This window comes from Ptychodera flava (genome assembly GCF_041260155.1).
Source record: "Ptychodera flava strain L36383 chromosome 3 unlocalized genomic scaffold, AS_Pfla_20210202 Scaffold_27__1_contigs__length_13241970_pilon, whole genome shotgun sequence".
Classification (NCBI taxonomy): Eukaryota; Metazoa; Hemichordata; class Enteropneusta; family Ptychoderidae; genus Ptychodera; species Ptychodera flava.
In genome coordinates this window covers 8228369-8242633 of record NW_027248281.1, presented here as the reverse complement: position 1 = coordinate 8242633, position 14265 = coordinate 8228369, and the positions used below count along the sequence as shown (strand labels likewise).

The window sequence follows — 14265 nt, the reverse complement described above, 5'->3', positions numbered from 1 at the left end:
ATTCAGCTCCTTCATTGCAGCAATCTTTTTCATGTCATCAGTGTGGAACACACCATCAGACTGTGATACTACGGCAGAATTCTCATCAACAGACATTCTCCGTGACTTGTCTGGAGAAGTGCTCTGGTCAACAGATGCCCTCCTTGGCCTGTCTTGGGATGAATTCATATCACCAGGCACACTTCCAGCCTTGTCTTGGGGGTTATTATCATCAATGGACGTTCTTGGTTTGTCTTGTGAAGAACTCGAATCAACAGATGTTCTCCTGGATTTGTCTTGAGAAGCACTCAGATCAACAGACCGTCTCCTACACCTCTCAGGGGTCTCACTCACAGATGTTTTTCCTCTCACTTTTTTCACCTCCTCTGTTTTCTTATCCTCCTCACATTTGGTTTTCTCACACAGACTGCTCTGTCTGCTTCTGTTCCTAGTTTTCACCATGCATTCACTCTTTGCAGTGTCTTGGCTTTCTTCATCATCACAGCTGTTCTTTGTTACGGTTTCATCCTGTCCCTCATCACTCCTCATCCTGTCCCTCATCACTCCTCTCATTCTCTCTTACGGGACTCATAGTTTCCTCCTCAATGATACTTTCAGCACTTCCCAGGCTCTTCTTTCTCCCCCTCCTCTGAGTAGGAGAGACCATTTCTTCTTTCCCGGGGGACTTGTTTGGCTTTGGCAAAGTCGGCGTTCCGTAATCCACAATCCTAAGTAGCCTAGTTTTTGTACTTCTCATGGGATATCTCTTCCGTCCATGCACACTCACATCAATAATGTCCAAGTCTTTTTCAAACTGATCGTCTTGATCATCACATCTGACCTCTTCACACACTCTTTGATGCTTAGTGAAAGGTCCTTTAGATTTATATCCCTTGCCACAGTACTGGCACAGAAACAAAAGGTTCTGCACTTCTTCAGAATGTTCATCGTCCACACCAACTTGTTCTTCATCTCTACTGGCTTCCTCAGCAACGGCATCGGCACTGTTTCCTTCCAGAAATGTTCTCCTTTCATTTACTTCATTCTCACTTTCCTCAGAGTTATTCCTTTGTCTTCTGTTTGCTTCCGTCTGTCTTTCCGCCTCTCCCTGCTCCTCTCCATCAGAAAGGTGTGTTGCCATGGTTTCACTTTTGCTCTTCTCAGTCTCAATGTCAGGTGACCTTTCGTACGATGGAGCAACTTGTACAGACTCCTCTTCTTTAGGATCCTTCTCAATACTTTCATCTTCCACAGATAATTTGCCACCTTGTACGGATGACTCAACTTCTTCAAGGAATTTCTCTTTACGATCAGTTTTCATAGCATCTGTAGATGTTGTGGTATGAGGAGCCACCATAAGCAGTGATTGTTGATTTCTGATGGTTGAATGCTGACCAGCAGCATTGCTGTCGGCTTCTTCAAGTGAAGTCCTTTCTGACGATGGGACATCTGCAGAAGTATTCGACAAGTCCTGAACTGAACTTTCTGATTTGTCTGTCACACTGTCTGAAGTATGGTTTGTGCTATAGTCTGTCACACTGTCTGCACTGTGGTCTGTGCTAGGGTCTGTCACACTATCTGCAATGTGGTCTGTGGTACAATCTGTCGCAGCTGACACCGAGATTTCTGATTCACGTTCAACTGTTCCTAACTCATTGGAGTCTGAAACAAATTCAGCATCACAGGACGCATTGGAATGTTCCGTGTCTTGTTCTGTTTGATTGCCTGCTGAAGTACTGTAATTATTCACAGGAGATGTAATAAACTTCAATGCCGTCTGCCTTCTTTCATCACTGATTCCATAGGTAGTAACACTATCAAGCTGACGATCAGAAGATGCAGCCAAGACGTCGCTCTCCTCATCATCATTTCCAGAAATATCCATCTCACACTCTGATGTAGCAGTGACAGATGTAATGGCTTTTTGGACGAGAGCATTGACCTCTTCATTTGTCAAATTAGCGCCTACTGTCTCAGCAATGCTGCCGCTGTACTTCCCAGAGCACTGCATCACTGTCTTGCCAACCTCCTCCAGCTCCTGTTCAATCTGAGCAATCTGCTGTGCCGAGTTTTCATCGATGGCAGCCATGGAATTGGATGCCGACGTTGTCGTGGAGCTGGCTGCCGGAATGGAATTAGATACTGAAAGATTGTCCGAATTCAACGCCATCAACTCCAACGCTGAGTCTGACAACTGGAGATCAGAATCAGCAATATCAAGAACAAGCCCTGACTCATCGTTGCCTTCCAGGTTGTCTGAGCTTGTATCCTGCTCCTCACTGTTTTCCAGGAATTCAGTCCTGTCAACTGTTTGAAGGACATCTGGACTGCTTACAAGTGAACTCTGCTCATTTTCTGATATCTCCGATGACTTGTTGTGAGCAGTGTTTTCAGCCGCTGCATAATTATCTCTGACGCTCTCCGGGAATTTAATCTCCTTTGCACATTTGGCTCCCACTGCCCCTGCGTTGAGTCGTTCAGCTATGATACTCAACCTCCTCGGTGAAGCGGTGTAGTCCGGAGAAGCTGTCAAATCCATAACAGGCTTGCTTGTCAGACTCTTCAGTCTTGCTGGAGGTAGCATTTTGAGAGTGCTCGGTGCAAGTCCACCAACAGACGCTATACTGGACGCTTGCGTTTCCTGTGACCTCTCTGTGACCTCTGTGTTTGTACTCTGTGTAAACTCAGGATCAGTCTCACATGGCAACTGATTCTGACGCGCCAAAATCTCGCTCACTTCATCATCAGCCTGTGTCAAATACTCTGTTGCCAGGGCAACGGCATCATCGACTTCCATGACAACTGCTCCTTGTCCCTGTCCATCTGACTCAAGCTCTACATTTACAGGCATTTGCACAATTCCCGTGACATCATCCGTTGCCATGTTTCCTCCATCCAGATCACCGGAAGTTTCTTCCATTGGGGAGGTTTCACTCTCATGTGGAATGGTGTAATTGATATCATCTATCCCACTGGGAAGTGTGATATTGTGTACCACAGTTCTGTTCATGTCTTGGATCTGAGTCACTGGCTTGCAAGGCTTGTATTCTTTGATGGTAATGGTGTAAATACAACGTCTCCTGGTGTCCACTGTACTCCAGTACACACGTGTCACTCTACAAATAAACCGTATTTTATTATTAGGGCTACATATTCACTTACTTATCTAAACCAATCCAATTTTTGGACTGTTAGGAGAAAGAAATTTCAAAATGCTGTAACTAGAGAGACTGTACAGGTTCAATCTTGTCAGTTAATATATTTTTAAAATTAACAACACTGGGCATTGCTTTTTTGTTACAGAGAAGGGAATGCTCAAACAAGACATCTTTCAAATGAAAACCACCAGTGTCTCTGTGAATTCAATTCATACAACCACACTACATTATTTCTTGATTGTTAACAAGCACATGTTGTAGGCTTTTTTAATTATTTTCCAACCAACTCATCTTGTCACAGCTGCCCATAAGAAGTATGTAAATTTTTTTCAATGCAGGGTACATACAGCGTAATGCAGTGATATATAACAGATGCACACTTACTTGAAGTCGATGGGAAACAAGGCAGCTTTGGTATCGGATAATGATGACAGTGACCCAAGATACTCCACTGTCATGGCACCTGGTATGTACATAGAGAAGACGATACAAGAGTCAAATAATCATACACAGCTGATGATGGTCAGCTCATATCAGATCACGATCAAAGTAGCAGCATATACTTTAGCATCTCACAATGTCTCTAAGATCTCCACACTTTCCTTGTTTTGCAATATGCTGTACAAAATAGTATGAAACTACCTTCAGCTTTACAGCAGCTTACTTACACGTAACCATTTTCAACTTATGTAATATGAATATCCTGATACAACACACTACACTTACAGCATTGAAAACAAGTAGTTTCAGATTCTGAGCTATATTGCTGTCCATATTTTTATCATTTTCACAAGAGTACATGACCAAACTGTACACTGTCATATCGTTGGCCTTCTGTTCAGTGATGCTTTAGAGCAGAAATAGACTTTGTGCTCCAACTCCTCTACACTGCAAAGTGTGCTATCAGAAAGTCTACCTGCACCGAACAAAAACTTTGAGAACTGCAGAAAACATATGAGTGTGTGCACTACATTAAATGTTGACTGTGTCAGGATGTCTTGGAGACTATCTTACCTGTCAGTACGTTAATACTGTTAGGGTCCCAGCCTTTAAGAAGCTCCTTCTTCAACTTCATTCCTTCCATATTGACACATACCCTTCGAAGCACTGAAAAATTGTCTCCTTCAACAAGCTGAAATGTCGTAGGAAATCAAAGTGAGACTTGAGTGGACACCGTGGGTCATCAGTATGTATTAGGGAGATGGTGCAGTGGCAAAGAATGTGAAATTTTCAGAAGAGTTACTTTCAGAATGTGCTTAGGAATACAATTCAGAATAACATTCAGACACTCACTATGTGAGATAATATTCTGTATATTCCAGAAGAGTCCTTTCAGAATGTGCTTTGGAATACAATTCAGAATAATATTCAGACACTCACTATGTGAGATAATATTCTGTATATTCTAGAAGTAAGAAGTCATTGACAATGACATAGTCCCCACTTGTAATAGGAGTATTAGTCTTGATGGGGCAGGGAAATGAGGTCATTAAGAAGTATCACTGGAGTGTATATGTTCAGATCTATGGACACATAGGTCTATGTCATTGTTCCCATTTTGAAACAAGAGGCATGTCTAAGTTATGGTTCTAAATCGGGAAAAAAGATCAGACCTCTAGCTGTATTGGCCTGCCAAGAAATACATATGTGCATAATAAATGAGGTACAAGATGTGACATCTTAAGGTCTACTATCCTATCAAAATTGAAGCGTAAAGAACTTGTGGTTACTGAGTTATGCATATATATGCATATTCAAGGTCAAAGGTCATCAAGGTCACGTGACATTTTGAAAAAAAAAAACCATTGTATTGCTAATTAATCCATATATGCCAAAATTCAGACCTCTAGCTCTATTGGCTTGCCCACAATTATATATGGGCATAATTAACGAGGTAAAGCATGTGTTGTCATAAGGTCTCCCATCCTACTAAATATAAAGGACATAGCACTTGTGGTTACTTATTTATTGACATAATCGTGTATTTTAGGTAAAAGGTTATCGAGGTCACATGACATTTTGTCAAAAAATTTCTATCCTATAGTCTGTCCCTATATACTAAAAATCATACATTTACCTCTATTGGCTTGCTCAAAATTAGATATGCACATAATTAATGAGGTACAATATGTGGCGTCATAAGGTGTCCCATCATACCAAATATGAAGGGTGTAGCACTTGTGGTTACTGAGTTATGGACAAATATGTATATTTGAGGTCAAAGGTCACAAGGTCACATGACATTTTGTCAAAACAATTGTAGTGCTAAGTTATCCCTATATACCAAAAATCAGACCTCTAGCTCTATTGGCTCGCTCAAAATTAGATATGTGCATAATTAATGAGGTACAATATGTGGCGTCACAAGGTGTCCCATCATACCAAATATGAAGGGTGTAGCACTTGTGGTTACTGAGTTATGGACAAATATGTATATTTGAGGTCAAAGGTCACAAGGTCACATGACATTTTGTCAAAAAAATTGTAGTCCTAAGTTATCCCTATATACCAAAAATCAGACCTCTAGCTCTATTGGCTCGCTCAAAATTAGATATGTGCATAATTAATGAGGAACAATATGTGGCGTCATAAGGTGTCCCATCATACCAAATATGAAGAGTGTAGCACTTGTGGTTACTGAGTTATGCACAAATATGTATATTTGAGGTCAAAGGTAATTGAGGTCACGTGACATTTTGTCAAAAAAATAGCATTGCTAAGTTATCCTTACATACCAAAAATCAGACCTCTGGCTCTATTGGCTCGCTCAAAATTAGATATGCACATAATTAATGAGGAACAATATGTGGCGTCATAAGGTGTCCCATCATACCAAATATGAAGGGTGTAGCATTAGTGATTACTGAGTTATAGACAAATATGTATATTTGAGGTCAAAGGTCACCAAGGTCACATGACATTTTGTCAAAAAAATTGTATTGCTAAGTTATCCATATGTACCAAAAATCAGACCTCTAGCTCTATTGGCTTGCTCAAAATTAGATATGCACATAATTAATGTGGTACAATATGTGGCATCATAGGGTGTCCCATCATACCATATATGAAAGGTTTAGCACTTGTTGTTACCGAGTTATGGACAAATATGTATATTTGAGGTCAAAGGTCACGTGACATAGCGTCTGAGATATCTGCGTGAACGGATGGACTCACATGGATGGACTAACGGACTGACATGACCCAATCTATGAGCCCCCTGGACTTTATCTGTGGGGACTAAAAACTGTGTCACTGCATCCTTTTTGCAATATGAATACGATGAGAAACTAAATTTTTATTTTCCTTGGCCTTATACATGGGAGTCTATGGACTGCCTTATACATGGGAGTCTATGGACTGCCTTATACATGGAGTCTATGGACTGCCTTATACATGGGAGTCTATGGTCTGCCTTATACATGGGAGTCTATGGTCTGCCTTATACATGGGAGTCTATGGTCTGCCTTATACATGGGAGTCTATGGAGGTGAAAACTAAAAAGTCCTCTACCACGGCCAAATTTGATTGCATTGTGAAACAAATCAACATGCATCTGTATGAGGTAGAGTACTATCCTTTTACCAAGTTTGAACGAAATCGCTCCAGGCGTCTCTGAGATATCTGCGTGAACGAAAAAAGTCATAAAATATGCAAATGAGCAATTAATTAATAAGCCACACCAACCAAAATCTAATCAGATCTAAGTCTCATCATGATAATACCAAATACCAAATTGCATGACATTGGACCTAAGGGTTCTTAAGTTATGAGTGGAACAAAATCTGTCTACGGACGGACGGACGGACGGACGGACGGACAGACGGACGGACAGACAGACGGACACACACACAGACATTGTGGCGACATAGGACACCTTTGGTGCTTCGCACCACGGTGTCCAAGGAAAAAAGCTTGTAATTTTCATTGTCTGAAACAGGTTATCATACTCTTCAAAGCGTACAGAAAGTCCAGTATTCAGTTTGTCTGCATTCCAACCTAAATGTGTATGACTTGCATTTCTTTGGATGTCAAACTTACCTTTTTCCAGACATTGAATTTTCATTGATCAAAGCAACACAGAAAATAGACATACTTGTTTACTTTATGCTGACTAGGTGGAAATTTCAGGAAGAATGCACCTCAAAATCGAAAGACTAATACTTTTGTTCAAACTTTCGTCCACAAAGCTTTGACCATTCTCTTTGCAAATTGAGAATAATAATTACGGTCGCTATGCAAATTTTGGTACAAGAGAAACAAATTGCCTAATATTTAAAATCCAGATTTTTTCCATCACCGCCATCATTGTATTAACTCAATAGGGAAAATTAAATAGTAGATTAACCCAAAAGCAGGACAATGAAAACTTTTTCTTACTCCAAAAGTTCTAAAATGAGCCTGACACAAGTGGCAGATCACAACAGAATAGCGCTGATCGCAAATGACGTCACTGTTCTCTCTCATTAATATGCATAAATAAACATTTGTCCACATTTTCCGCATAAACGACGAAAATAAAACCTGCGAGTGTTAGAAAGGCTATCTAGCGTCACACTTAGTCGTATGAATTGATGACTGAGACTACAAGCTGCAACAACAGCCGCGCATATAACGACAAAATTTGTCCGAATTTCAGCATATTTGTCCGAAAGTCACGCGCGTGCAGCTATATTTAGTAACAAACCCGAAAACGCGATCAACGCTATTGTAAAAATTTGAGAGGCACATTCTACTGCAAGTATGAAATAACGATACTCACCTCATGATCTACTTTGTTATGGTGGGCATCACAGAATACTTTCTTGTCTTCTTGGAAGACTGCGTGTTCAGTTCTAGCACACATGAAATGAAAGTTGGCCGGGCAACCTCTCATACAGCAGCCTACGGTAGCACCAAATCTATTGCAGTGTTCACATCGCTGTTCAACACAGAAAGATTATATCTTTGAATTTGCATTTCATTAGTGACAACATAGGGAAATTTATTTCAATATCTGAGTATTATTGGCTTGGATTTATTATGAATTCAACCGACACAGATCCCATTAACTTGCTGAAAGCAATGGAAAATTATCAATTCCCGAAATAAAGAAACTGAAATCTGTATTCATAATTATATTACAGCTTTGTCAATCCCGGTGAATTTTGTGATAACATCCCCAAAGATTATCACTAATAATATCTGATTATCCAGCAATGTGGCCCAGATGTTTGCTACATCTACAAATTCCCTGGCATTACCAAAACTATACAATAATAGCAATATTGTACCCCTCCCGGTCCATAATTGACTCAAGTAAACTTTGCACTCCATAATGTAATCAGCACCACCTTGTACATTATGTTGTACAAAGTTTCCTCTCCTCCATTATAGTCTAAAAGAATGTAAATTATTGCATAATTGTAGTCATGCACCTCACCCTATATACATTACTTGCATGACATAAATTTCAGTTTCACAACTGAGTGTGAAGAGGCAAACGTTTTGAATTTTGTCACTTTTTGGACGATGTGACTCATTTTTCTTTTCATTCCGTATCCTGTAACCTCAGTTCTCTCACATTAAAGATGATGCCAAAGTCTAGTTATGTCTAGTAATGTCTAGTTATTTCTACTCACCATCTGTCTTCCTCTGGTTATGGCAGGATGGACGTTGATGAGTGATCCGTCCACTTCTTCAAAGACTTCTGCTGACCACAAGGCACAGTTGATATGGATCCATTCATCCTGGCCGCAGTACAACAAACGACCAGCGTCCTGTTATAATGATAATGTGAAGGGATATTTTGAATAAATGGTTTTTTGAAGAAAATAATGAACACCTATTTACTGAGATAAATTGCTTTCAGTGAGCAAAACTCAATGACACAAAGTCAATTACACTGCAGTCACTGAAAGTGTTGAACGAAACCGTAATTTCCTAATCACATTCTGGTGCATCAAGATGTACCACTGTGTATCTATGTACTGAAAATATTCAGTCACTGTACATATTGGTACCATGATGTCACCATGTGTCCATCTTGAACACAGCAATTTATGAGCATATGTGATCTACATTCAAAGATTTATATCTATGGATATCACAACTGTCAAACATTCCAAAATATGATATATTTTACTCCGGTCTACCCTATGTACGTTAACATGGATCAAAGTAGAAGCCATGTGACCTGCAGTGGTGTAGGGATGGTGGATACATTATGACTCACTGATGTTCAAATTACACATCAGGTGATCAGCTGTAGTGAGTCAACACTGCTGCTAAAGACAAACACGATGCTTCTCTGTGGTAAAAATTCTGACATTGTTTCTGAAGAGAGTCCTTCCTCACTCGATTCCATGACAAAACAAAACACAATCTATCCCCAGTTGAACAAAATCTACATGCATGTTACAGTAATGTCCCTACACTACAATGCAGTCTAATTTACTTTGATTTACTTACATTTGGTTCATCATCACCAAAGTGTCCACACAGACAGCATCTCCTAGTATCTTCACCAACAGAATCCATCGGCAGATCAAAGACACCATCTGTCAAATACAAATCAATATTGACATTGTAAGCCATCACTTTATGTCCATGGTGTCAAACACATGGCAATCTCTATCGATGTAAATTTGCCTGTCTGCAAAGTTACTACAACACACACAAGGGTGGGACTTTTTCAAAGTTTAACCTTTTCACCACCATGGTTTAGTCCAAACCTATTGTTATCAATGGTGAAAGTGGACCTGTCTACAGGAAACAAGGGGGTAAAGAGGTGAAACCAAAATAGGAGGCACCAGAGTTTCGCGATATTACATGAAGTGCATACAAGTGTCACAAATGTCATGGTTTTCAATACAGGTGAAGTTACTTACTAAAAGTCAAAACATAATCTGACAATTGGAATGTCTGAGTCGTGTTCCCATGAGAAGTTCAAATTTTGTAAAGGTCAGTTTGAATAACTTTTAATGACTTTCTAACTATATTTGTTTTTGTATGCCAACAGTAAGTTGACGTTCTACTCCCTACAGGCTCACACACACTATCACTCCCTGTATGATACAACAAACTCACCATCCGATGCAAAGAATTTATTGGGCGTTGGTGGTATCTTCTTCAGTGGTGATGGTTGTGGTGTAGTTGGTTCAGTTGAATATTTCTCTCGCCACTGTGCGTACTCATGGTCTGGATGTGGTGGCAACACAGCATTTGGCAGCATTCCACTGAAAGGACAGAAATTCAAATCAGATATGAGAGATTCATTCTACAAAACTTTCTGTCTAAACACAGACTAGGAACTCAAGGCTACAGAAACACTGAGATTATATATGTCATACAAAGAACAACAATTACACTACTCCCTCCCCGCCTGTAGATATAACAATAAATCCTACCATGACATAATTTGTGGTACATACAAGAAATTATGTCATCAGCAAAATTTATACATTAAGTGTATACACAAGGTGTGAGTAGAGCTCTGACGATTGATAATTTAACATTTCAGTAAATAGAACAGCAGAGGTAAGTTCTCATATGAAACAAAATTCTATTTTGAAAAGGGAGCGATGTTGTTCCTTATATCTGCTGACAGGTGACTGGTTCTGGTTATACTTACTCTGGTAGGTTTTTGTTGTGTTCCCAGAAAGACGATGAGTGGACATTGAACCATGGGAATACCTTTTCCATTTGCTGTGAAACAAAAGACACAAAATTGAATTTGATTCCACATGATGATGAAGGCATCTTAAATCCCACACTAAATTAAAGGGCTTGTAGCTCTGATTTTTGATGACTAATTTTCTTTCATATGGCAAGTGCAAGTTCTTGTTCCACTCCTCAAAGCATACACCCACTATTTAGCTATTTAGCTTGTTAAAGGGACTACTTAATCCTCTTTCTACCAGGCTTCACAGACAAACCATAGAAATGACTACAACTTGGGAGAAAGAGGATTAACTATTTAGCTTGTTAAACTGCACTATTACTGTTCGGACTAGAGTTCACTTGTCTTCAGTCAAAATGCAGTCTACACATGTACAGTCTGAGTTGACAAGCTGAATACTGTGTATCTCAACATGCTTTGGAAAGTAAGAAGAAGAAAAACTAATTGGCATGCAAGCAAATTTGGTGAAAAGTGTGGAAAGTGTAGAAATTTGACTATAAACACCACCTTAATAACACAGAATTGTGCACTGGACACAAACATTGTTTGTCTCCGCGAACACTGAAAACTCTATTTGACTGTTTTTGTGGCCTGTGATGATGGGCTAACAACATGTCAATTACTCAAAATATTCTAAATGACAGAATTTGTCCAAGTCCAAAAAAGCAGAGAAACAAAGGCCTCAAAGTTTCTAATACAGATGACAGCTTCCACTTTCACTGCTGACATACAGGGCTATTCTGCCAAACACTGCATGGAGAAGATAGCAGGCCCCAGCTACGCTACAACAGAGTTACTCAATATCAATGATAGAGGGCGCTGTACTGCAACACACCTTGATGAAGACACTCTTGGCAACCCTGTTTCCACGTTTCAATGATGCATTTTCATCTTTTTCACTGGATATTGATTCCTGGATAATCTTCACAATGTCATCGCTGAAAGCAGACTGCAACAAAAGGAAAAGCGAATAGTTGGAATGTGTGAAAGTTACAATTCTAATATAACCTTGACCATGTATTTCCTTGATTGTTACCAGTAGTTACTGACGTTACTACTACTCTCCATGATCAGAAAAGGTGTTAACAGGCATGACAATTTAGACCACACATTCAACTTTCAAGATAGCTGCCATTTTTAAAATGAATTTTTTCACACCTAGCAAGACAGAGACTTTCCAAACATTTGACTTGTGAACACAACCAACATACTAATAAATATATAAAACAGTGCTAAGTGAACACTGGTGATCGCAAATCATATATTTTCAGAGTTTTATTGAGGGCTGGTACCTTAGTAAATTTTACCAGAGTTCCCCTGCCATGCTACTTTGCCAGATTCAAGCTGTTATATCAGTGCAATTTTATCAGAGAAACAACGGAAATGGTCAAGGGTTCCAAAACCATTTACCTCTGAACTGATACATGGCAAATCACTTTAATGATTTCTGACACTACAGGCTGTGAACATGACATTGAATGTAATATGATCTCAATGTGTAACAATGTTTGCCTTTTGCCCAGCATTGTGTTTGTCTTAACTCTTTCACAACTATGGTTCAACTCTAATACTGTATTGCTTTCTGGGATGTGGCCTGACCTCTGTACAGTGAAATGGAAGAGAAAAGATGACATCAGAAACAACTTATACGATAACCTCACATTGGTATATCAAATGTGAGCTAAAAACACAGTTGTCATGGCTCAAGGAATTGTTTATGTTGAACTAAGAAATCTGATTGATGGCTTTGACTTACAACTGAGGTATATTTTCCTTCATTCATTCTGTCTCTCATGTCAAACAAGTCCACAGCGTGATGTTTCCTTGGAGGTCCAATCACACAAGTTCTGCCAATTGTCAGGTCTCTGCGACACACTAGTTGTCCAGCACTCTCGTCCGATTTCTCAAGCTTTGATGTGACTTCAGGTGTTTCTGAGATAGCAGAGTCTGTGCTCTCAGAAGACTTATTGTCGTGCTCTGGAAACGGAGAATCTAATTTGTGAAAAGTGTCAAATTGAGTAACTGTCTCTTTGTTGCCGTCTGTGTTAGTTTCTGTGTTTGGTACATCATCTTGTGAGCAAGCTTGTTCCTGATTGGTCATTTCAACATCAGCACAACTCTCCTGAGTAGGTTTCATCTCTTTGGTATCTTCTCCCTGAGTGGCTGATTCAGAGCACTGAATCTGATTGGTTGGTTCCTGACCTGCTTGGTCCTGATTGGTGGATTCACTTCTCACTTCATTTGCATGTTGACCTTGTTCCTCACCACACTCCACTTCCATTGGTTGTTCTGCTTGAGGTATTTGTTCTAAAGATGTAGCTTTGGTTTGTACACTTTCCACAGCTCTGTCCTTTTCCACTTTCTCAGTTTTCGTTGATTCCTTTGGCTCCTCTTTCTGAGAAGAAAAAAATATTCAGACATTGTGAAATCATTTATTTTTCTGAGAAAACTAGGATCAGAACACTGGAAATATCCATAAATGCAACCTAAAAATTATGATACTAATGTGATTTTACAAGCTCAATCTCATCAGAGAGTTGGTGACTGAAGACTCACTATGTTGTACTGGGAGTGGGGGTGGGGGGAGGGGTTACTTAATATGGTCAAACTTTCATAAAACTTCAAAACATTCAAAACATCCCAGCCATTCTTCAATTAGATTTGGTTCAACAATACTGTCGACTGTAGCTAGGTTGGACCTATGATGTGGAAATACAGTCTAATACATGTAAGGACCGAGGTTTGAAAGAATACAATATCACATTAGAGATTGACCAGAGAAACTAACACACTGGAATGTTACTAACAACTGCCATACAGCACAGATCTATCTCTACCTTTTCTTTCCTTTTGAACAGTTGTTCAATACTTTTAGTAGCCAGTAGCTGTCCCAATACAAGCTGAAATCCGGCCTGCATCTCTTCCTTGATGTCAATCTGCCACTGTGCTGGTTTCTCCGGTTTGCACTTGGAGCATGTATAATGGATGTCTTCCGGCAATTCACACATAATTTGGTACATTTCATCTGTTGGAAATCAAGGAGAGTAAAACTGATCAGTGACGGCTGCCATACAAAATGTTACATGAACTCCCTGACAAGGAAATTATTTATTCCTATTTTCTTGCAGTAACTGTATGTATTTAATATTTATAGGATACTTACATGTAACTACAATTATTTACAACAATGTCACACATATAATTCCCACTTGTACATGCCTGCACACAGTAGTCCCTGTAAACATGATTTACTTGGAGTTTTTGTCTTGTTCCATGACTGTATGATACAGACGTTTATGCTAGTTATACTCACAGAACACAGCTGGAAATCATTTACTGTGTGATCTCCAATGCATGGTGACAGAGCTACGCTAAGCCAGTATGGTCTTGTCACAGTAACAACACGGAAACTAACAGTAAACAATAATATCACTCTCTACTTATACACCACCCATAATAACCCTTTACCTG

The 14265-nt window shown here is 39.6% G+C and overlaps 1 protein-coding gene across 5 annotated transcripts in view; it reads right to left on the bottom strand.

Annotated features, from left to right (window-relative positions):
* Positions 1 to 385: 385 nt before the first annotated feature.
* Positions 386 to 14265, bottom strand: part of LOC139126461 (histone-lysine N-methyltransferase 2A-like) — a 46045-nt gene continuing 32165 nt past the window's right edge. For all 5 annotated transcript variants that reach the window (XM_070692519.1, XM_070692518.1, XM_070692522.1 and 2 more), the window contains 11 exons: positions 13632 to 13819; positions 12551 to 13189; positions 11630 to 11743; positions 10747 to 10820; positions 10203 to 10351; positions 9585 to 9673; positions 8756 to 8893; positions 7897 to 8055; positions 4152 to 4269; positions 3522 to 3600; positions 386 to 3095 (listed from right to left, as the gene is read on the bottom strand). In XM_070692519.1, coding sequence (XP_070548620.1) covers positions 518 to 3095; positions 3522 to 3600; positions 4152 to 4269; positions 7897 to 8055; positions 8756 to 8893; positions 9585 to 9673; positions 10203 to 10351; positions 10747 to 10820; positions 11630 to 11743; positions 12551 to 13189; positions 13632 to 13819 — 4325 coding nt within the window. In that variant the 3' untranslated portion in view covers positions 386 to 517. The remainder of the gene's footprint in view (positions 3096 to 3521; positions 3601 to 4151; positions 4270 to 7896; positions 8056 to 8755; positions 8894 to 9584; positions 9674 to 10202; positions 10352 to 10746; positions 10821 to 11629; positions 11744 to 12550; positions 13190 to 13631; positions 13820 to 14265) is intronic.